This window comes from Apis laboriosa, unplaced genomic scaffold, assembly GCF_014066325.1.
Source record: "Apis laboriosa isolate Shangri-la unplaced genomic scaffold, ASM1406632v1 scaffold16_cov148, whole genome shotgun sequence".
NCBI lineage: Eukaryota > Metazoa > Arthropoda > Insecta > Hymenoptera > Apidae > Apis > Apis laboriosa.
The window spans coordinates 700,723-721,565 of record NW_025222129.1 but is presented as its reverse complement, the minus strand read 5'-3'; the positions used below and the strand labels follow the sequence as shown (position 1 = coordinate 721,565).

The following is a 20,843-nucleotide window of genomic DNA, read 5'->3' as shown; positions in this document are numbered from 1 at the left end:
AAATTCAAAAACGGAAAAAATTTGTTCTTTAACATCCTTCTAATACATATTTAGTTTATGGGGAAATAATTCTACGTGTTTACTACACTAGGGAGTATTACTATTTTGTGACACAAGATTGCGCTTGTGTATAGTAAAATTTTTCGGATGTAGTCGTTTCCTTTTCCGCTTGATTCTACGAAAGGTTCGTTTAAATTTTATATTACGTTTAATTATCTAAATTATTTAAATTAATCTTTAAAGGTACACATGTTTTTATAATTGTTTCGAAATCTATATTTTTTAACAATATAATTTATTACAATATGAACGAACCTTTCTGCTAAGAAATAAATTTATATTTCAGAACCAAAATGGTACAGCGCTTAACCTATCGACGTCGATTGTCATATAATACAAAAAGTAACAGGAGACGCGTGTAAGTATTTACTTTTGTAGAAATATTAATACAAAATTCGCGTACTTAATATATATACATTGTATAAATTATAATGCAAAAAATTTATTAGAAAACTTAATAAAAATATAATGAATCTTTGATCATTTAAGGTTATGTTTTGATTTATTTTTGTGTATGAAATTTACATATTTACTATGTAAAATCGTACGTATTTTATGTTAATTAAATATAAAATGAAATTTTCTTTCAATTATTTAAATCAAAAATTTATTTACAATGTATCTATGTATCTATATCCAAACTATTAAAAAGATGTAACAATATATCGTATTATACATTTGCAGTGTTCGCACTCCTGGTGGAAAATTAGTATATCAATATCTTAAAAAACCGAAAAAAATTCCGAGATGTGGTCAGTGCAAAGATAAATTGAGAGGAATTCAACCAGCTAGACCCATGGAAAGGTCACGAATGTGCAGACGCAAAAAAACTGTGAAACGAGTATATGGCGGTGTTCTCTGTCACAAATGCGTCAAAGAAAGGTATATCTTTATTTTCTTCTTTTCTATAAAACAATAGCAACAATGCAAATTTATTTTTATGAATTTTTGATTATAGGATCGTTCGCGCTTTTCTTATCGAGGAACAAAAAATCGTTATAAAGGTGATGAAAACTCATGCGTTCGCAAAATTGAAGAAAACAGAAAAATAATCATTTCGTTTTTATTAATTAAATAAAATATATTTAAAAGTACAAAAAATATGAGTTGTCTATAATTATACAATATATAAATAACTTGTTATACTTTGATATTCATTAAAAATAATATTAATCAAAGTTTGATTGATTCAACAAAATCAATGCATCTTATACATTGAAAAGTAAGATAAAAATATTTAAAATAATCACAATTATTTAATTTGATTAGTATAATTAATTATTAATAATAATTCTTATTTTATTTTATTTTATTTTTTTTATTTCTTTCTTTATGTAATCTTTTTTCAAAAATTAATGTCAATTTTTTATATATTACGTTGAATTTGTATATGCAAACATTCGAATTTGAAGTATGAAGTTCATTATGATAAATAATTTATTTTTTATTATTAATTTTTTATTATAATATTTTATAATAATATTGATAAATAATTAAATTTATTCAAATTTTAAATTGATCTAACAAATATTATTCAAAAATATATTTCATATATAATTTTTATTAGAAATATGCTTTTAATTTGCAAACAGGAAACAATATTTAAATATAAAAAGTTCTAAATTATTTTTTAAAATGAAAATTTTAATTTGTATTCTTAAAAGTTAAAAAAATTTTGAAAAATTTTATCGAAAAACAATGAAAATATTAGATTTTTTATAAGTTCTAAATATTTTCAAAATCATGATTGAAATTTTATCATATTATTTATTTATCATTACATATGATATAAACAATATAATAATAAAAATAAAATTATATTGTACATATACGAGGAACTTGTTGAAAGGCATATGGCGAACGAAGAAGGAAACCAATCTCGTCTTCGTCTACTAAATCGATCATACCAATTATCTTGTCGAAAAAGTGTTGAATGCGAGGATTTGTGAAAATGATTTTCCAGAGTTGATTCGTAACATTGTTGTAGAGGAGCTTCCCAAAGATCATCTTTCCACGAAGCTAAAAGTAAAGTGTAATCTCCTTTCCAGTCAAGACCAATTTTTGCTTTGAATTTCAAAATTGTAGGAGTTTTAAATCCGGTTCGAAGTTTGCAATTTTTTGACCATAAACTTGCTTCGTTTCTCCTTATACGTCTAATTTTTCTTACTTCTCTCATAGTTTTTAATTTGCAACTTGTTGATACTATCTTACCAACAGGAGTTAAAAGACTTTCAAGAATTTGTAATTCCAATTCGGTTGTTCCAGAAGGTATCGTATTATGTTTTTGGATTTCAAAAGGAATTATTCGACCAATAAATTTTTGTGGATTAATCTCCATATTCTGCTTCTGATTTGATCGTGATATAACCGATTCTTTGGTATCTTGTAAAAAGCGAGGATAAATACTTAACTCTAACCTTTTTTGAACTCTATCTAATCGAATTTCGTCGTTGAATATATTTAAATTTTGATCGCGCGTTTGTCGAACAGCTCGTAGAACATAAGTTCCAGCTGCGGTAACCGTATATAAAAAATTCGAACACATTGAATCGGAATAATAACTCCAACGTGCGAACCATCTATTATCGTCGGAATAAATACGAAAAAATCTTCTAGACCAAAATCCTCCATCGACGCTTTCGCATCTAATACTTAACCAAAAACCGTCGATTACTGCTGGAAGTGGTGGTGTTTGATGAAACAAAGGCGGGCTATATTCGGTAGCACGATATACACTTCCACAAATCGGACAGTCAATAGCCTATGATGTTAAATAAATTTGATATTAAAATAAATAGAAAAATTAGAAGCATTCGATAAAGCATTCTTCTTACCGTATCAACGCGTAACAGTGATGTAGATTGCAATCGATTTGGTTTTGGTTGCATTTTCTGAGAATGAATGTTTCGAGCAGGCCCACCTAGCAATAATTCAATTCTTACACGCATTTTATTTCCGTCGATCGTGTTTCTTGATAACTTTGAGATAAAACTAGATCGTTTTATTTCAACTCGAAGCAATTTAAGTTCAGTGAAATCAATCTCGAAGGAATCCAGGCAAGCTATCGTGTATCGTTTTCTCAATCTTAATAAACGACTTTGAAGAGAATTAGAATTCAAGTCATACATATGTAAGCTCATATTTAACGGAGAATCCATGGATCGTTCATAGATGAGTTGCGGCAGGTAAGGACGCCACTTTGTTTCAATACCACCACAACTTGCATTCATTATACGTCCAAATTTATGAGCTATCTGACAAAAAGATAATTTAATTTGTTATAATCAATTTATTCAATTTTGCATAACAATTTTGATAACAACGAAACATTGATCGATCTACCTGTCTGTTAAATGGTATTAAATAAACTGAATCCAATTGTACGTTAGTTTCTGCAGCACCAGGAATTGCGATAGAAGGAGATAAAATTTTAACAGAACCACGTGCTATAACAGTGTAAGCTGCAATACTACATGATTCTTCATCATAATGATATTGTAATAAAAGAAATGTATCATTCTTAAAAAAACTGTATTTCCTTATAATATATTTCGGACCAGCTCGTATTTCACATCTGAAGAAATAATAATGATCATCTCTTGCACTGAAAATATTCGTGACAAATTTTAATTTTTCTCAAAGTAAAGTAAAATTGAAAATGTATTTACTCTTGCGAAATCCATGTCGAATGTAATCTAGATGGTGTATTATCTGTTACGGTCATTCTGTCATCAAAATCAATCCTTTTCATCATCATTTCACAACGATTATCCTCTTTTTCTGATTTTAAAAAAGTAGTACTGAAATCTAAGAATAAAAATATATATATATTATAGAAGAATTAATCAAGATTATCGATACTTTAAAGCATTTTTAATATCCATAAAAAAAATTATACTATTGTTTTAAAAAAAAAACGAAAATAAAAAGTTTAATTTTATGTTTTCCAGTATTCGCATTTCCACACTCAATTTTTTCTGTTTGTACTTTTACTGTCTTTTCAATTTGTATTCCAATCGAATCGACAACAAGATACGATGGACTTCGTGATGTTATGCAGTTACTTGAGAAACACTTATTAACCAGAAATAGAAGAATATTGAGAAAAATTTAAAAAAGATCATATTCGAGCAATACAATCTCGATCGAATATAATTGATCATTAAAAATATATATGTATATTATAATCTATGAAATAGGATGCATTTTAATTAACTTAACTTACCCATAAATAAACACAAAAGAGGAATGATAATTGACGATTGCATTTTTGATGAATTGTTTGCAAAATAGAGTATTTTTTTAATGAAAATAATTCTGATTAAAAAAAATTTTACACCAACTAAAATAAAAAATTAAATAAATGTTTACTATACTCTTTTTTTTAATAAAATACAAATAAATGTTTGCTATAATGTTTAAAACTCTCTTCGAGTGATATGAAGACACTCAAGTATCGTTCAACTCACCCTCAATGTATATAGCTTTATCCCTTCCCGATCTTCTTCGAATGGTGATCACCAATGTAATCATCACTTAGTGGATGTATTTTTTCCAACAAGAAAATATTATTTATCTTGTAATAATACATTGATTTATTTAAATACCATAATAATAATAACAAACTTTCATAAAATATTTCTTAAATTATAAATAAAAATTAAAAAAAAAAATTCTTAAATTATTTTTTCTTTATGCCTTCAAATTTTTAAAATATATATTTTTTGCAAAAAAATATTATCTTTTTTCAATTCTCAAAAAGTTTCGATGAGCTAAATTTTAAGATTTTATTTTAAATAGAAATTTTACTATTCTATAAAATTTTATTTTTATAAAAAAACTAAAAATTTTTAAAATTAAATTTAATATAATATAATATATTAATATATTATAATAATAAGTTTAATTTAAATATTTATTTAAGTATTTGAATTTTCATAATTTATTTTAAATATGGTGCTCTAGACATAGATCAAAGCGCCCCCGCGATATCCGCATAATTCAACAGCTGTAACACAATTAGATATTAAAATATAAATAAAAAGTTTTCTTATATATATCTATTCTTATATCTAATTTGTATCTACAATCGTGTTTTTAGTTATAATATGTTTTTGTCAATTCAGTGAGAGAACGTGTTTTAACCGCGCCAATTGCAGAAATCATATTCGAACGCCATCTTTATTAATTGTAAAAGCATTCTTATATAGTGTGTATGGCCAATAAAATTTTTAGTGAAAAATTATATTGGCAAATCGTGTTTATTACTATCTGTTACTATTTTATTTTACATGGGCACAAATAACAAAGATTATCAAATAATAAAAAACACAGAATTTAAAAAAATTATTCTAATAAAATGGCAAAACTTTATTCATATTATACATTGTGTCCCCTTATTGATGAACAAAATTTGTTAGGTGTTGAGAGAGATTCAGAAACCGGATGTGCAATCGTAACATTAGGAAGAAATATTGTAATCCGATATAAGGTAAAATATTGCATTAATAATATTTATAATATAATTACTCATTACCATGTGTAATCAATATAATTTTATTTACAGTTGCAGGATTTAAAGCAATTGGGTAGTTGGACTAGTAAAGATCGATTAACAACACAAGTTATTTACAATGAAATAACACATCAATATGCTGCAGTATTTAACGAGAAAAAAATACGTCTTTGGTCTGCTGAAGAAACAGATTTAAATAGCATCAAAGGCTATAAATTTCAATCTGCTTTGCATACTATTCTTACACTTGAAGGCTGCCCACCTGTATTGGTACGCAAAGATGGAGCTACTGCTTCATTAGAAAGAGCTATACAAAATAGAAAATCATGGTCCAAGGAAGGAATATTAAATATAAATGAAAAACTTTTAGAATGTTATCTAATTCATACTAATGATAAAATAAATTTATGTATGTTAACTGAAATTGAAGGAACATACCATTGTGTTATAGTTAAGCTAAATAATGAGACTTATACTGAAGAAAAGGATTATATGAAAAGAATAGAATTGAAACGAAGATCAGAAGAATTAGTTGGCCATACAATATTGCAAACTAAAAATAAAGCTTGTCTTTTAACATTATGTAAGTGATTATTACTTTTTAGTTTTCTTTCAAAATCTAAATTAAATCTAAATTAATTTTGTATCTTTCTTTTATTATTCAGGGTCACATGGTAGATTATATAGTCATCCTTTAATGGAAACAAATAATGAAAATGGTTTAAGTATATTAATTGGTATTATTACTAATATTAATACTAAACATCCTGTAATTATGACATCTCTAAATGAAGCAACTATAGCAGTTTATGGAGCTGATGTTTCTGAAGAAGGGGCCGTATTAATGATTTACAATGTACAATTCAAATTAATACAAGATGCACAGAAATTGAAATTATATACAAAAGATGCAAAACTATGGAAAATTGAGGATAAATTATTACTTGCTGCTAACAGACATTTAGCAATTGCACCTTTTCATCTAGCACCTCAGAAAATAGCAACTTTACTTGGATCATCCTTACGTTTTAAAAATGATGATGATAATATTGAAAATAATGAAATTGTTGTAATACAAGAGTCAACAATAACTCAATGGGAAAAGAATGAAAAAGCTTCTATTAAACCAAAAATCCATATTCCAATAAAAATTTCTGAACAAGTATCATCTTACATAAATGAAGGATTGAGTGATGCTGCAATACAAGAAATATTAATTCCACAATTAATAGAATCCAAAGATGTAGAAACAATCATATGGTGTTTAAATAATTTTAAAGATTTACCAGAAAAATTATTAACTGATCTTTTAATCTTTGCACTAAGAAATCCTGATGAAACATTTTTACCGTTACAAAATGGTACAGATCATAATTTGATAACCAAAAGTTTATATTCAAGAAATAATTTTCTTGATAAAATTTTTAGTCTTACTTATTCTGATATTTTTTTATCCTCATTTCTTAAAACTGGTTTGAATTTTAATGAAATTCTTCGATTATTACATTATTTAATACAAAAATTAGATGCTGAAGATTTTTATCACGATATTGCACAGCAACCAACTGATAAACAATTATATGAATGGTCCAGTCTTTTATTAGAATCTCATTATCAACATTACGTGTTATCACAAGATCCAGAAGTATCACTGTTACTTAATAAACTTAATTATATTTTAGACAGTCATGTAAGTTATATATATAATTCAAACAAAAAAAATTGTTTTAGTAATTATTTAATAAATACTCTATTTTTTATATTAATAAATTTTCTTTTCAGTTACAAGTATTTAAAGATATGGAAAACATGAGACCCATTTTAATAAGAACAATTAATGGGAAGTCATCTAAACTAATACAAAAAAATCGTAATAAATTTTATACGATAGAAGAAATAAAACTCTATTAATAATGTAAACATAAAGTAATTTCTAATAATAATAATTCAAATGTATACATGTAAATATTTTTAATATTAATTACTTCTTACAACATTGTTAATATGTAAATAAAATTGTAAAATACTTTTAAATATTATATATATATATATATATAAACTTAATAATGCATTTTTAGGAAAAGATTAAAAATAATATATATAAAAACAAAAACTGGAAATAAAGAATTTTTATTTTTATTCATATCTACAGAATTACGTTCACTGCAATGAAATGCACACAAATATTAAATATCTTGTACCAATTTTGATTGGCAATTTTCATGTACCTTAATCTCAATCTCTTGAAAAAAATTGATATTTGTTTCGGTAGTTAGTTATTTCTTTAAAAATCTACTAAGTCTATTTTAAGTCATCAATATATGGTACAGTCTTCAAATTACCAATAGCAGCTACGGATAATTTTCCTTTAATAAGTTTGTCTGCAATCTGAAAAACATTTATTTGTATTAATATTGTTAAAGAATGCAATAAATGTAAAAAGAAGAATTATATTATAAATAAATATACATCTTTAATATCAGACGAGGAAATTTGATCAATGTCATTAACTAATGATGTTGGTGAAGAAATATTCCCTTTAAGCACAGCTTGTTGTTGCATACTTTCCAATAAACAAAGTGAATTATCTGCTGCGTCCAGAATTTCAGTTTTTAATATATTTTTACCACGAGTAATATCATCATTGGATAATTTAAAACATTTCAACCATTCGCAGGCTGCTTTTGTCAACTATAAATATAATACAAATTAATATATACATATGGAAATTATTTTATTATAATTATAATGCTTTATAATAACTTACAAATCCTGCTACATTAGACGTTGAGCATAAAACAACCCCAAAAAGTCCTGAATCTGTATAGCTAGCATTAAAAGTTGATAAACCAAATGGTTCTCTGCCTGCAGCACTTGAAACTTGTTTATGCAATGAACTAGGACTAGATCCCCACTTAACTCTTGGTCCACTACCGGATGCTCTTTGAAGTATTGCACATGCTAATGCATCTTTCTCATTTTTCAAGCTTACACCTTCTACTGCTATTGCTACACTAGTTAAATCTGATCCAGTTTCCTTACGAATTTCTCCACCATAATATTTTGATTCTTCATTTGTATTATCTGTTGATCCAATACTTAAATTTGATCCTAAAGCAGTAAGCTCTGATAATGAAACACCAGTGCCAACAACTGCACATCTAGGTGCAGTACACCAAGTATTAACAAAATGTTGTAACTATAAATAAAAAATAAATCATAAGATCATTATTTGGCAGAAATTTTATATTGTATAAAAATTATTATACTTACACTTTCTGTACCAATTTTACCCAATTGATATTCTGGACAAAAAAGAGAATATCCAAGTCCAGTACGATAAGCTGCTTTATGTAAAAGTTCTAATATTAGAACTGAATCAGATAGGGAAAAGAGTTCATATTTTAATCTGGGCAACTCATCAGCTATTTCCCATGGTTTAAAAATTTGCTTAGTAGCAGCAAATTCCAGATATTGAAGAGCATCTATTCTATTAATAAAAAGCAAATAGTTTATAAAAAAATTTCATTTTAATGCAAATAGCAAATAAAAAAAATCTTACAAATTGTTTTTAGTAATTTGCAAGGTATATGCTATACTTTCACGATCAACAGTAGTTATTAAATTTCCACCACGTTGTTGAATATTTCTTGTTATGGCAAAACTGGTTGCACAAGATGTACTTAATCCTGCAGCTATTCGCAAATAATGTGCTGTGCCTTGTGTATCATGTGTTTCATTTCGTGATCCAGCTCTATAAATAAAATATTTATATATAATATTAATATATAAGAAATATTATGATTGATATATATATACAACTTATTTAGATTTTTGAATACCTGAATACAATGGAAACTTGTGCAATTGGAGCATGATTATCGTAAGCAGCAATAGTAACTTTATTGTTTAAAACTTTAATTTCAGGAGCTAGTGCAGCACACTTTGATACAGTTGCTGCAACTGCATAATATCTAACCTAATATATATTAAAAAATGTTTTTAATTTTGATACATATTTATCTTTATATTTTTTCATATCTTTTTTATTTTTTATTTTTAAATTTTAAAATTTTAGAAAAGAAAATTATTCTTAAAATATATTTATATTTAAAATGAATGCTATAAAAATAATTATTAGAAAATTATAAAGATAAAATAAAAAGAAAATATTAAAATTTAATTGAAGAAAGAATATAGTTACTTAATACACTGTAGTCTATCTAACTAATGCGACAGAAATTGACGTACCGAACAGTATCGACCCGTTTATATAACATTTAAATAACTGATCTTATCTTAATATGTAATAAACGATATTTTTTAATAATTAAAAAAAAGAAAAAGGAGAATTATTATTTACCGTAGGATATAGTAAAGAAGACCGCACAACCGAGCTAACCATTTTTTTACTTTTTGGAAACCTTTCTTTAAAAAGAAAATATATTATAAAACGACACCGATGAACAACTGCAAAACTAGGGATCTCAGCTCGACTCGGCTCGTATATATCATATGCCTTATATATATACGTATCGTTGAATAGAGAGGAACATTTTGATAATATAAGTCGATGTCGCTGCATTCAGAAGCGCGAAGATGTGCGTCAATTTAAATGAGAATACGATGATCAATGAGGTTAATATTATAATATAATATAATATATAATATATTAATATAATATAATATATTATATATAATATATTAATAAATAATATTATAATTTTTTCTTTCTGTAATCTTTAGTTGACAATAGTTATAATAAAAAAATATAACTTTTATAATTGTTTTTATTTATTTTTATTATTTTTATCATTTATTCCATTAATTCTTTTACCATATTAAGAAATCCAATACAAATGTATGTATTCATGTTATATTTGTACTTATGAACATTGTTGTTTTATGTAATTGTAGCTAGTAATATTATATATGAATACATAAATACTAAGAAAGAAATAATTTTCTTGATTATTTCTGCTATTATTTGAAATGAAAAAAATTATAAGTAATAAATTATAAAATGTATAATTATTAATTAAAATATAACAGGAAGCTCTAAATTGCAAAAATCTAATATATAATATATAATAATATATAATATATAATGTAAAAAATAAATTAAACCGATATTATTAAGAAGGTAAACAATTAATCGAAATTTACTTCAAAAATTAAAAATTTATAATTGCATTATTTAAGAAGGACGTGCAACATACACACATTCAATTATATGCATACATACTTTCAATTATATATGCTTGCATACATCATACATGCATACATAAAATTATATATATTTATATATCTATTGTTAATTCTACGAATATTTTTATATAATACAAAATAATCGGTGCGCTTATATTAAAACTGTACATATACGATAAATATCTTATCTATTTGGCACAAAGGTTGCACAATTTTTCATTCTTTGGTACTTACTAGCAAATAATTAGCAAAAAAGATTGAAAAAAGCTGTAAACTATGTATATTTTGTTATATATTTTTTAAATAAGTTCGGTTGTTATCATTACTAATCTTAATTAATATATATATATATATATATATATATATATGCTTATATTTTAACAACATTTCGAAATTGAAAAATTTTGTTTATGCAAATTAAATAATCGTTGCAATTTTTGATGTAGTATAGACATTTATAATGTCTAATATATGATAACTAATATTATTTCGAATGTAATATGAGAGTGACTAGAATAAAAATAAACGTTTAAGTGTCAATATCACCATATAAATAGACTTATAACTATCGTTAGGCATCGATTGATTTATTTCGCAGATTGTGAACCATCGTAATGATCGAAATTACAATTCACAATATTTTTCAAGAGTAAAAATTTTTCATGCATTAATAATATCGCAGCTCTTTATTCTCTCATTTATTTAATTATTATTTCTTTGACTTCATGTACGATAAACTGACTATGAATCTAAGTTTGAAAATAACAACGACGACAAACGAAGCAATGTTGACGTCGTTGATTAATCGTCCGAAAAATACTGTTGCAAAAATTTATAACAACTACCGTTAATCTTACAAATACTTTTTCATCGATAAACAAGAAGTAGAAGAATATATGCTAAAAGTTAAGTAACATTTCATATGAAGTAACAATTGCTTTGAAAAAATTTACTATCAATTAACGTAAAATTTTGATTATATAAAAGAACAATATATATAAATATATGATTTAAGAATTGTGTAACTGAGAAACTAATTTTTTTTTTCTAATCATGCATTATACTTCTAAATGCAGAAAGAATTTCTACAATTTTGTTCGTAAATAGTTTAAAAAAATAAAGTTCGCTCCAAAAATAATAGATACATGTCACTCTTTACAATACAATCACGTTTGACCGGTTAACTAATCCGATCATGTGCTTTAAACCACTCAAAAACTAGTTGATCTAACGTAACTGGTTTCATTATATTTGTGCGCTTCTCTGTTTCAAAGTTGTACTTTAATTTCAAAGGTAAAATTCTATAAATTTACTGCATCTATGTTGACTTTCGATTATCATATATGTGCAAGGAAGACCAAATCGACTAAAATGGCTTGCATTTATTCTTTATATAAAAGAATTTTACTTCGTCTAAGTCGTGGTCTTAGTTCATATATTTTTAAATACAGAAAATGAAGAAATAAAGAATTTTGTAACATTATGTCAAAATATTGACATTAATGACAAGTAATATTATGATCTTTGATTATTTATGATTGAAATATTTTTATAGTAAAAATTATTTTTTAAAAATTACTCGGTGGGTATCTATATTAAAATATAAAGAAAAGATAAAAATATATATTAGTTAGTAATAACCGGAGTAATGATGATATCCTGATCTTGGTGGGTGATATGGAGCAGGACTTACAGGATAATTTGGATTATATCCTGATAAAGAAGGCGGTGGAGGAGAAGATAAAATTCGTCCATCAATCGCGTCAGGTACGATATGTGCATTGCCAGAGCCTGTAGGTTGAGGACTTGTTATTACACGAGCACTGGATCCGTGCAAATGATGCGGTCTTGAAAGAGTAAGATCAACAGTATGACGTCCACCAGGAGTAAGATCTAAACTTACAACTCTTAAAACATCACTATGAGGATAAGGTGGAGGAGGTGGAGGAGGTGGAGGTGGAGGTGGTGGTGGGGGAGGGGGAGCTGGAGGTGGGGGAGGTGGAGGAGGCGGCGGGGGTGGTGGTGGTGGTGGTGGTGCTGGAGGCGGTGGTGGAGGAACTACTGTCACCGAAGAACCAGACGATACTTGGGAAGTTACTGAAAGAGGAGTTGGTGATATCGAATAACTTCCAGTCCTACTAAGATCAACACTTTGTCTTTCAATTTCATACAAATGATGATGATATCGCGCATTTTGTATCTGTACACCAAAATTATGATGAAATCCTCTAGCAGACATATCCAATCCTTGAAGTTCTCCATTAAGAACAAGAGGTTCGAAATTAGCTCTTTCTCTAGCGAATTCTTGTTCAAGAGGATCATATTTATATGATGTTGAAAGATCTAATTGCATTGTCTTTTCTTTTACCGAAAGACTAAGATTTTGCACAACTGAATCACCTTCATCACTAGATAAATTATCTGATATTTGATGATGATGGTGATGATGATGATGATGATGATGATGATGCACATCTTGATATCGAGGATTTGGTGTTGCTGAAGGTGATACTAAAGTTTCTTGTTGAATATGTATATAATTATTTGGTGAAGAAACTCGCGGTATTTCTTCGTGATGCAAATATTGATCGATATTATGTGTTCTTGGTGTACTGATGTAATCAACAGGCCGATGTATTTGATAATCGACATGTAAATGTGTAGGTGGTGTATTTCTATTATCTGGTGTCGGTGCAGGAGATATCAGTTCTTCTTGTTGCTGTATATAAGAATCTAAATGATTTGGTGATCTCTGAGGCAATGGAGATTGTAATTGATTGGATATTGAATAAAGATTTGTATCGCGATCATTATCCTCCAATATTGGACTAGTTACTGCTCCTATATCCCGTTCAGCAGCATCAAGAGCAGCTTCTACTAATAAACTAGCATTTGCACTTTCAGTTCTTCTATAAACGCTAAGTCCTAATTTAGTATTTTCCATAATATCTTGTGTTCTATTTGTTGATGATGATACTTTATCACCAATTTCCTTTCTAGTATCTTCAAATTCATAAGTATTTTCTGTAACAACACTTGTTGACAAATGAGGAATCGTATTAGATAGTATATCTGAAGTAATTGGAGGATTAAATTCTCCAAGCCATTTTTTACTTCCTTTACTTTGTAATCTGGATATACCATATACATCTGTTTCTGTACTTTTTGATGTTGATGCACCCATCAAAAATGACGAATTTGAGATTCGTGAATTATGTTCCATTTTATACTTATTTGTGGGACTTGTACTAAACTCGATTATGGTCGAATGTGCAGAAATATTTTCCGTTTCAATCCTTAAGTCGTTTTTGGAATTGCCATCATCTATAAATATTTTATAATCGTTTTCTTGCTGAAATTATAAATTACATAGCGAATACCGTGTTTCGAAATGATTTACTTTTATTAATATTTATAAAATAAAATAAATTTTGTTAAAGAACGAACCTGAAAGGTTTTTCTACTTGGTCGAGGACTTTTTCCACGACCAACATCTTCAACAAGTCCACCACTATATGCATCAAAAGTATAAGCAACAGAGCGTTCAATTTTTGGCATCATTTCTTCTGTAAGACCATGTACCTTTTTGTAATGAAATTGTAAACATTGTTTAGTAGTAAAAGCTGCTTTACAACCATTTTCTTTGCATCTGCAATTCAAAAAAAAAAAAAGAAAAAAAAATAAACGCTTTTACCAAATTTGCTAATGAAATATATAATATTACATAAACAAATATTGCAATCTTACTTAAATGGTTTTACTCCGCTATGTGTTAACATATGTATTTTGAGATTACTTTTATTTTGAAATATTTTTCCACATCGATCACAGGTTGCAGCACCAACTACATCTTTATGATGAACTTCTTTCATGTGACGTTGAAGAGCAGCACGAGATCCCAAAAGTTTCAAACATAATTTACATTGAAACTCCCGGAGCACTTCAGACATATCTAAACATTCATTTAAATTGCAAGTAAACTTTAGAGATAAATTTATATATTATGTTATACAAATATTTACCACTATGCATTCGTTTAATGTGCACTTTTAATTTTTGTGGTTGGCAAAATTTACGTCCACAAAAATCACATAATGGTCTTGAACGTTGTGGATTTTGTGCACATCCATAAGTACGATGCATTTCCAAATAATTTAAACGTAAAAAGAATTTTTTACAATATTGACATTGATATGCACCTCGACCCGCATGTAATTCTGCTGCATGTTTCATAATATTATCCTTACCCAGGACAGCAGCTCCACATACCTAGAAATATGAAATAAATGCATATATATATTTGAGTTAAAAAATGCAAAAAAATAAAATATAATTCAAATATTATTTACCTTACAATGATATTTTCTTATAGTTAAACTATAATTAGTATCATGAAAAATACAACAATGTAATCGATAGTATATTGGATGTGCAAAATTTAAATTACATCCTCCACAATCTAAATAAAACAAAAAAAAAAATTAAAGAAATGACATTTACTTTTATTTAATTCATAATTCAAAGGAATGATACTATACTTGTTTTGTCTACTTTATTCTTTCGTGTCCATGCAGAAGATTGAGAATCTGCCCAATAAGTTAATTCCATTCCTGATATGATATTTTGAGTAGTGACAAGATGCAATTCTCCTTGTTTTGTTATTACAGCTACACTTCTTTCCTCTTTTGTTTCAGCAGGTCTAATATAACGAATCCAATTACTTTTTAGTGGATTAGTAGTACTTACATACAAAGTTTTACCATTATTATCTATCTAAAAGAAAAGAAATATATTATTTCGTTATAGAAATTTTTTAAAAGTAATAGTTGTAATCAATAAATTTAATATACAAAAATATATATGATTTTGTATGTATATTTATATATACAAAGATAGATATTGCATTGATTTTACCTCCCAAATATGTCTCATGGAAAAGTCATCAGGAATATCCATCTCTCTAACTGGTTGTCCAATCAGAGGACCTAGTTTAACATGCATTGGAACAGAACTTTTTGCATATATTCCAAGTCCATGCTCTGAATTAGTTATTTTTAGTTCAAAACATTCAGGTAAAGAATCTCTAGCATATAATGGTCGATCCAAATCTATAGTTAATTGTTTTTCCTCTTTTTGAGTTTTTATTTTTGTTTTAGATTGTTCAATCAATAAAGATTCATCATCTGATTCATTATCTTCTGTTATTTTTCCATATCCTTCAGACATAGGATCATCTGATTTTATGGCTTTTACAACTTCAGTATTTTCTTTATATTTATTTAACCAATCTTCATATGATATAGAATCTGAAATAGCATACTGAGGTGTTATTAAAGGACAAGCATCTTGTAAATGACGATTATTACATTCTTGACAGAGTTTTATTTTAATAGCTAATCTTTGAGGCTCAGACATTTGGTTTTCAACATTTTCACTTTGAAGTTTTCCAATTGTAATTGAAGTTCTATCATCTATTATAGAACAAATATTCTTATCTTCTTGCATAATTATTCCATCTTGCGGTGCTTTTCGTACATCGTGATGTTTACGATTTTTATGTTCATTAGTATGTTTGTGCCTTTTTTTTCTATGTTTATATACAGAATCATCTATAAAATCTTCACATGAATCTTCTTTTATATTTTCATCATCTTCTTCAATATCATATTTTCCTTTTCGTTTCTTTTTTAATTTTCGATCCTCTATTTCTTGATTTGTATTTATGTTAATTTGTGAACAATTGGAATTTATATTAACACATTGCATATCATCTAAATTATTCTCATCATCTTTTGTCTCATCAGACTGGACATGAGAATTTATGATAGATACTGTATCTTTTGCATTTGAAACTTGTTCTATCACAATTCTATTAATATTTTTAGTAATTGATGATGTTGCTAATTTAGATTGTGATTGTTCATTGCTGTCACTAACCATTGTAATTTCTTTCATATCGACATCTTCAATATTATGATAAAGTACATTTTTGTTAATATTTACATTTTCTACATATTCTATGTTATCTAAATTTTCAGTCTTTGTCATAATATTTTCTTTGTCATAACATTCTGTTTTTGTAGTAATATGAAGATTACTTTTTAAATTTGATTCAATATCTATTCCATTGTCTGATTTAGAGTTATTTTTTTTAAAGGAAATTTGATCTTCATCTGCTGATGTTATATCACTTGAAGATCTTTTAACAGATTCAAGTGGTGAAATAATATTTTCAATTTTAAAATGTTTTCTTCTTTTCCGTTTATCTTTATGATGTTTTGTTTTATTTTTATGATGTTTAGATCTTGAGCTACGCTGAATATGCACTTCAATATCATTGGACAATTTGGTTTGTGTTGAATCAATAGAAAGTGCCTCAGATTCTAAAACTGTACTAGTACTTTGTTTTCTTAAACTCCGACGAACAAATTCCTTTGTATCTTCTATCAAATCTTCAGTTTGCAATATTTCTGTTTTGTTCTTTTCATCCTCAGCCATTTCCTTTCTCTCTTCTCCATTGCATTTAGTGTTGTGTCTAGCAAACAAAAATGTGTAATTAAGTGAAAACAAATAAATACTATGAAATATAGGTATAAAAAAATATTACATTAATAGTATAGATAATTAGTCTCTAAAAATAAAAAAAAGGGGAATCAAACTTAAAATATAAAACGGTCAACAATTACTAGCATTTTTATAAATATTAAAGAAAAATTGATTTACCTGCACGTATTTTGTATTTGGAGTTAAATAAAATAGACATTTCTTCTGTACAGGTCGATCCGTGTTCTCAAAGGAAATCAAAATCAATAAAAAATCAGTGAAATCGATACAATTAATGATTATATTTTTAACGAATAAAAAATTATCGATTACTTTCACCCTTTTAATATCAACCCCACAAGATGGCGATTCGAGGGAAAGTTTGGACATAATAGAGGGGAAGTCTCGCTTTCGAGTGATATGAATGTTTAAGTATCGATTAAAACAATTTTTATAGCGCGAACAGAATATTAACGTCAATTTAAATACTTTAAAATTAAAATTAAGAAAAAAATGTATGTTTAATGTATCATAAGTATTCAACACAATCTTACCTGGAAACAGATTCGGCAAGATCCAACAAATAAACTGCAACATCTTCATCCGTTGACAGACCTAAGCGTTTTTTGAGAGAAAGCCAACGTTTACCGTTGGTAAGACCAATGCGAACGCTTAGAAAGTGTTTCGTTTTCGATTCTGATGTCGTTCCAAGATTACTGCTTTTATGATGAGAACTTCTTGTTAATCCCGAGTTTCTCACATGTCTAGTACTTTTCTTCGGCATAACTACATCATAGATCTGCCGGTATTAAAGCGGCGAACTTGAAGCTACCGCGGAGGTCGCGCACCGATATTATCCTATCCTCTTTATGCTTACCGCCTGACCATTGCCGCCCACTCCACCCTCTCCGCCCACTTTATTCCCAATCTCGCATATACTTACACTCACCAAATGTCTATTTCACTCTTTCTATGCCTTTCCTATTCTATTTTCCTTTTCTATACCCCATGTACCCCGTGACCACGATCTTCCTCTTTTATCGATCCTTTCGTCTGCGCTTCATCACTACAGATTTACTATGCTATATGTATGATTGTACTTCATGATGAATGCACGTATGTAAGTACGCATGACAATGATTATATTCTTGAACATGAATATGTGTAAATTTATATATAGTATATATTATAATAAGTAATATAAATAAATTTACATCTTATATATTAATATTAATATACTATATATAATATAAATTATATTAGCTACGCGCTTAATGAATCTATTCGATTTTTTTATTATTTATGATTTTTTTCTTAATTTTACAATAAACTAATAAAATTTTCTACTATTAATTTTATATTTTTAAATTAAAATTTTTAAATAAACTTTACAATTAACCGAAAATTTAAAAGTAATTTGTATATATTGTATAAAAAGTTATTATATATTCTATAAAAATTTATATATATATCAAATTAATATTGTATCGTAAGATTAATTGACATTAATATATAAATACATATAATTATTTATGAATAAATAATAAATAATTTTTCATTGATTCAATATATAAAACAGATTTTTTAGAAATATACATAGTTTTCTTTTTTTATATATTTAAATAAATAATTATATTCAATTATTTATATTATTTTTATGTATAAATATTTAAATGCTTCAATTTATAATGAATAAGTATCGATTATATCAATATATTTAAATCGAATATTTATATCGAATATATATATTCGATATCTCGTTTTGATCACAGAAATTCAACTAATCGATATTACTAGAAAAGTACATATTCGTGGTCCGTGATTGTTCAGAAGTTGTGTCAGAAATTGTGTTACGTTAAGCAAAAGAATTTTGACAAAGAAATGTCACGAAAAGCACTTAAAGCAATAAATTGGTCTGCTATAACTGAACGAATTCCAAGTTCTGAGAAAGCTGCTTTGACAGCTTTTAAATCTAAATCTGATAGATATTTACAACGGTTAGTTAAAGTCGATTGCATAGTTATATAATATTTTCATGTATACATATTAAATTCTATAATTTAAAATATATATTAGAATGACTAGATGATTTCTAAAATATATTATTTCTTTTTTATGAATATTAATGAAATCGTAGTTTTTTCTTTTTCTTTCTTTTTTTTTTTTTATTTATTTTTTATAGTTAAATGATCATAACCTTCTTTAAATATAATTTCAAGATAATAATATGTCGTGATAGTAGGTTATTAAAAAAAAATAACACAAAAATAAGAAAAAAATCTGTTGTTAACAAATTTTGTACATTAATATAAACAAATTATCATATTTATAAAATATAATAAAAATTATATAAAAAAATATATGATTCAAAGAAAAAATTTGTTTTACAGTATGATGACTTATCCAGAAGATTTACCAAAAATTGATTGGACATATTATAAAAAAACTATTGTCACTCCTGGTTTAGTTGATAAGTTTTATAAAGAATATGAAGCAATATCAGTACCATATCCAACAGATAAATATACAGAAGCAATTGATAATGAACAAAAAGAAATTGTAATTTGTATTTACTTTTCTTTTATATTTATCTTAAAATTAATATTATTAATTAAGTTAATATTATTCAATATATTACAGGCTAATAAAATACAAAGTTTCACTCAACAAGTAAATAGTCAAATTGCAGAATTACAGCAAAGTTTGGATCAGATAAAAAATATGATACCATTTTCAGAAATGACAATGGAAGATTTTTCTGATATAAACCCAGAAGAATCCTTAAGACCTGATAGAGAATCTACAACTTGGCCTCATACAGAAGATAGTCAAGAGAAATTTGATGAAAAAAATGATCCAAAAGATAAAGATAATCATTAATTCAATTGAATTTTGAAATGTATTATAGTTTTATTGTAATATTCATTAAATTTTATCATTGAGCTATTATACTATTAATGTACTAAACCATTAGTAGAAAAATTTAATGAAATTATAAATCATAAGATATTAAATATATTGAAGTATAAACTTTTCCAAAATACAACTATTAATTAAAGATTTTCTATAAGCAAATTAATGAAAATTTATTAAACAATAAATTATTGAAGTAACATATTTTTTAATATGATATTATTTTATAATTTAATATGATATTGCAATATTTTTATGTATTAATTTTAATTTAATATTTTTTTATTTAGTTTTTTGTTTTTTTCTTTCGAAATTTTTTTTATTTTGTGCCATCCAAAATTTCCATTTTTGAAACTCGCAAATATAATATATAAAAGAAATTATATTATCATAGTTACAAAATATTTTGCAAATTACTATTTAAAATATACAATATAAATTACATGATATATTAAATACAATATAAAAAAAACTTATAATAGAAATATAAAATTATAATAAAATACAATATAAAATTATTGAGATCAAGAAATTAAAAATTTTTGTTATGATATACGAATATCTTTATATCTTCTTAAATAATTTTTTACGAAAATAATATATC

The 20,843-nt window shown here is 26.2% G+C and overlaps 6 protein-coding genes across 7 annotated transcripts; 3 read left to right on the top strand and 3 right to left on the bottom strand.

The window, feature by feature from the left end:
• The first annotated feature begins 145 nt into the window (after nucleotides 1–145).
• LOC122711116 (60S ribosomal protein L34-like) lies at nucleotides 146–1,161 on the top strand. Its single transcript, XM_043929568.1, has 4 exons — nucleotides 146–184; nucleotides 347–418; nucleotides 745–942; nucleotides 1,019–1,161. The coding sequence occupies exons 2-4, from the start codon at nucleotides 354–356 to the stop codon at nucleotides 1,110–1,112; spliced, it is 357 nt and encodes a 118-aa protein (XP_043785503.1). The 5' UTR covers nucleotides 146–184; nucleotides 347–353; the 3' UTR covers nucleotides 1,113–1,161.
• Nucleotides 1,162–1,852: 691 nt separating this feature from the next.
• Nucleotides 1,853–4,593, bottom strand: LOC122711232 (the record flags this gene model as incomplete). The annotated part of the gene is made up of 5 exons (XM_043929802.1): nucleotides 4,530–4,593; nucleotides 3,729–3,879; nucleotides 3,403–3,634; nucleotides 2,895–3,314; nucleotides 1,853–2,821 (listed from the first exon to the last, which is right to left on the bottom strand). Coding segments are annotated over exons 1-5 (1,836 nt in total), but the record flags the coding sequence as incomplete, so codon positions are not given.
• A 465-nt stretch (nucleotides 4,594–5,058) lies between these two features.
• On the top strand, nucleotides 5,059–7,536 carry LOC122710975 (nucleolar protein 11). The gene is made up of 4 exons (XM_043929271.1): nucleotides 5,059–5,551; nucleotides 5,627–6,158; nucleotides 6,241–7,265; nucleotides 7,358–7,536. The coding sequence occupies exons 1-4, from the start codon at nucleotides 5,420–5,422 to the stop codon at nucleotides 7,484–7,486; spliced, it is 1,818 nt and encodes a 605-aa protein (XP_043785206.1). The 5' UTR covers nucleotides 5,059–5,419; the 3' UTR covers nucleotides 7,487–7,536.
• A 153-nt stretch (nucleotides 7,537–7,689) lies between these two features.
• LOC122710976 (cytochrome b-c1 complex subunit 2, mitochondrial) lies at nucleotides 7,690–10,071 on the bottom strand. Its single transcript, XM_043929273.1, has 7 exons — nucleotides 9,939–10,071; nucleotides 9,418–9,554; nucleotides 9,138–9,329; nucleotides 8,849–9,065; nucleotides 8,343–8,774; nucleotides 8,045–8,266; nucleotides 7,690–7,963 (listed from the first exon to the last, which is right to left on the bottom strand). Exons 1-7 carry the CDS (start codon nucleotides 9,978–9,980, stop codon nucleotides 7,877–7,879), a joined length of 1,329 nt encoding a protein of 442 aa, XP_043785208.1. The 5' UTR covers nucleotides 9,981–10,071; the 3' UTR covers nucleotides 7,690–7,876.
• A 576-nt stretch (nucleotides 10,072–10,647) lies between these two features.
• LOC122711147 lies at nucleotides 10,648–18,440 on the bottom strand. 2 transcript variants are annotated; one of them, XM_043929633.1, is made up of 9 exons: nucleotides 17,881–18,019; nucleotides 17,507–17,572; nucleotides 15,698–17,318; nucleotides 15,322–15,556; nucleotides 15,133–15,242; nucleotides 14,806–15,052; nucleotides 14,531–14,735; nucleotides 14,231–14,432; nucleotides 10,648–14,135 (listed from the first exon to the last, which is right to left on the bottom strand). In XM_043929633.1, exons 3-9 carry the CDS (start codon nucleotides 17,279–17,281, stop codon nucleotides 12,414–12,416), a joined length of 4,305 nt encoding a protein of 1,434 aa, XP_043785568.1. In that variant the 5' UTR covers nucleotides 17,282–17,318; nucleotides 17,507–17,572; nucleotides 17,881–18,019; the 3' UTR covers nucleotides 10,648–12,413. The 2 variants fall into 2 exon arrangements, with proteins under 2 accessions (XP_043785568.1, XP_043785567.1); XM_043929632.1 differs by lacking the exon at nucleotides 17,507–17,572 and having other exon boundaries at nucleotides 17,881–18,440.
• Nucleotides 18,441–19,142: 702 nt separating this feature from the next.
• On the top strand, nucleotides 19,143–20,275 carry LOC122711148 (ATP synthase subunit d, mitochondrial-like). The gene is made up of 3 exons (XM_043929634.1): nucleotides 19,143–19,323; nucleotides 19,717–19,885; nucleotides 19,967–20,275. Exons 1-3 carry the CDS (start codon nucleotides 19,208–19,210, stop codon nucleotides 20,204–20,206), a joined length of 525 nt encoding a protein of 174 aa, XP_043785569.1. The 5' UTR covers nucleotides 19,143–19,207; the 3' UTR covers nucleotides 20,207–20,275.
• The last annotated feature ends 568 nt before the right edge of the window (nucleotides 20,276–20,843 follow it).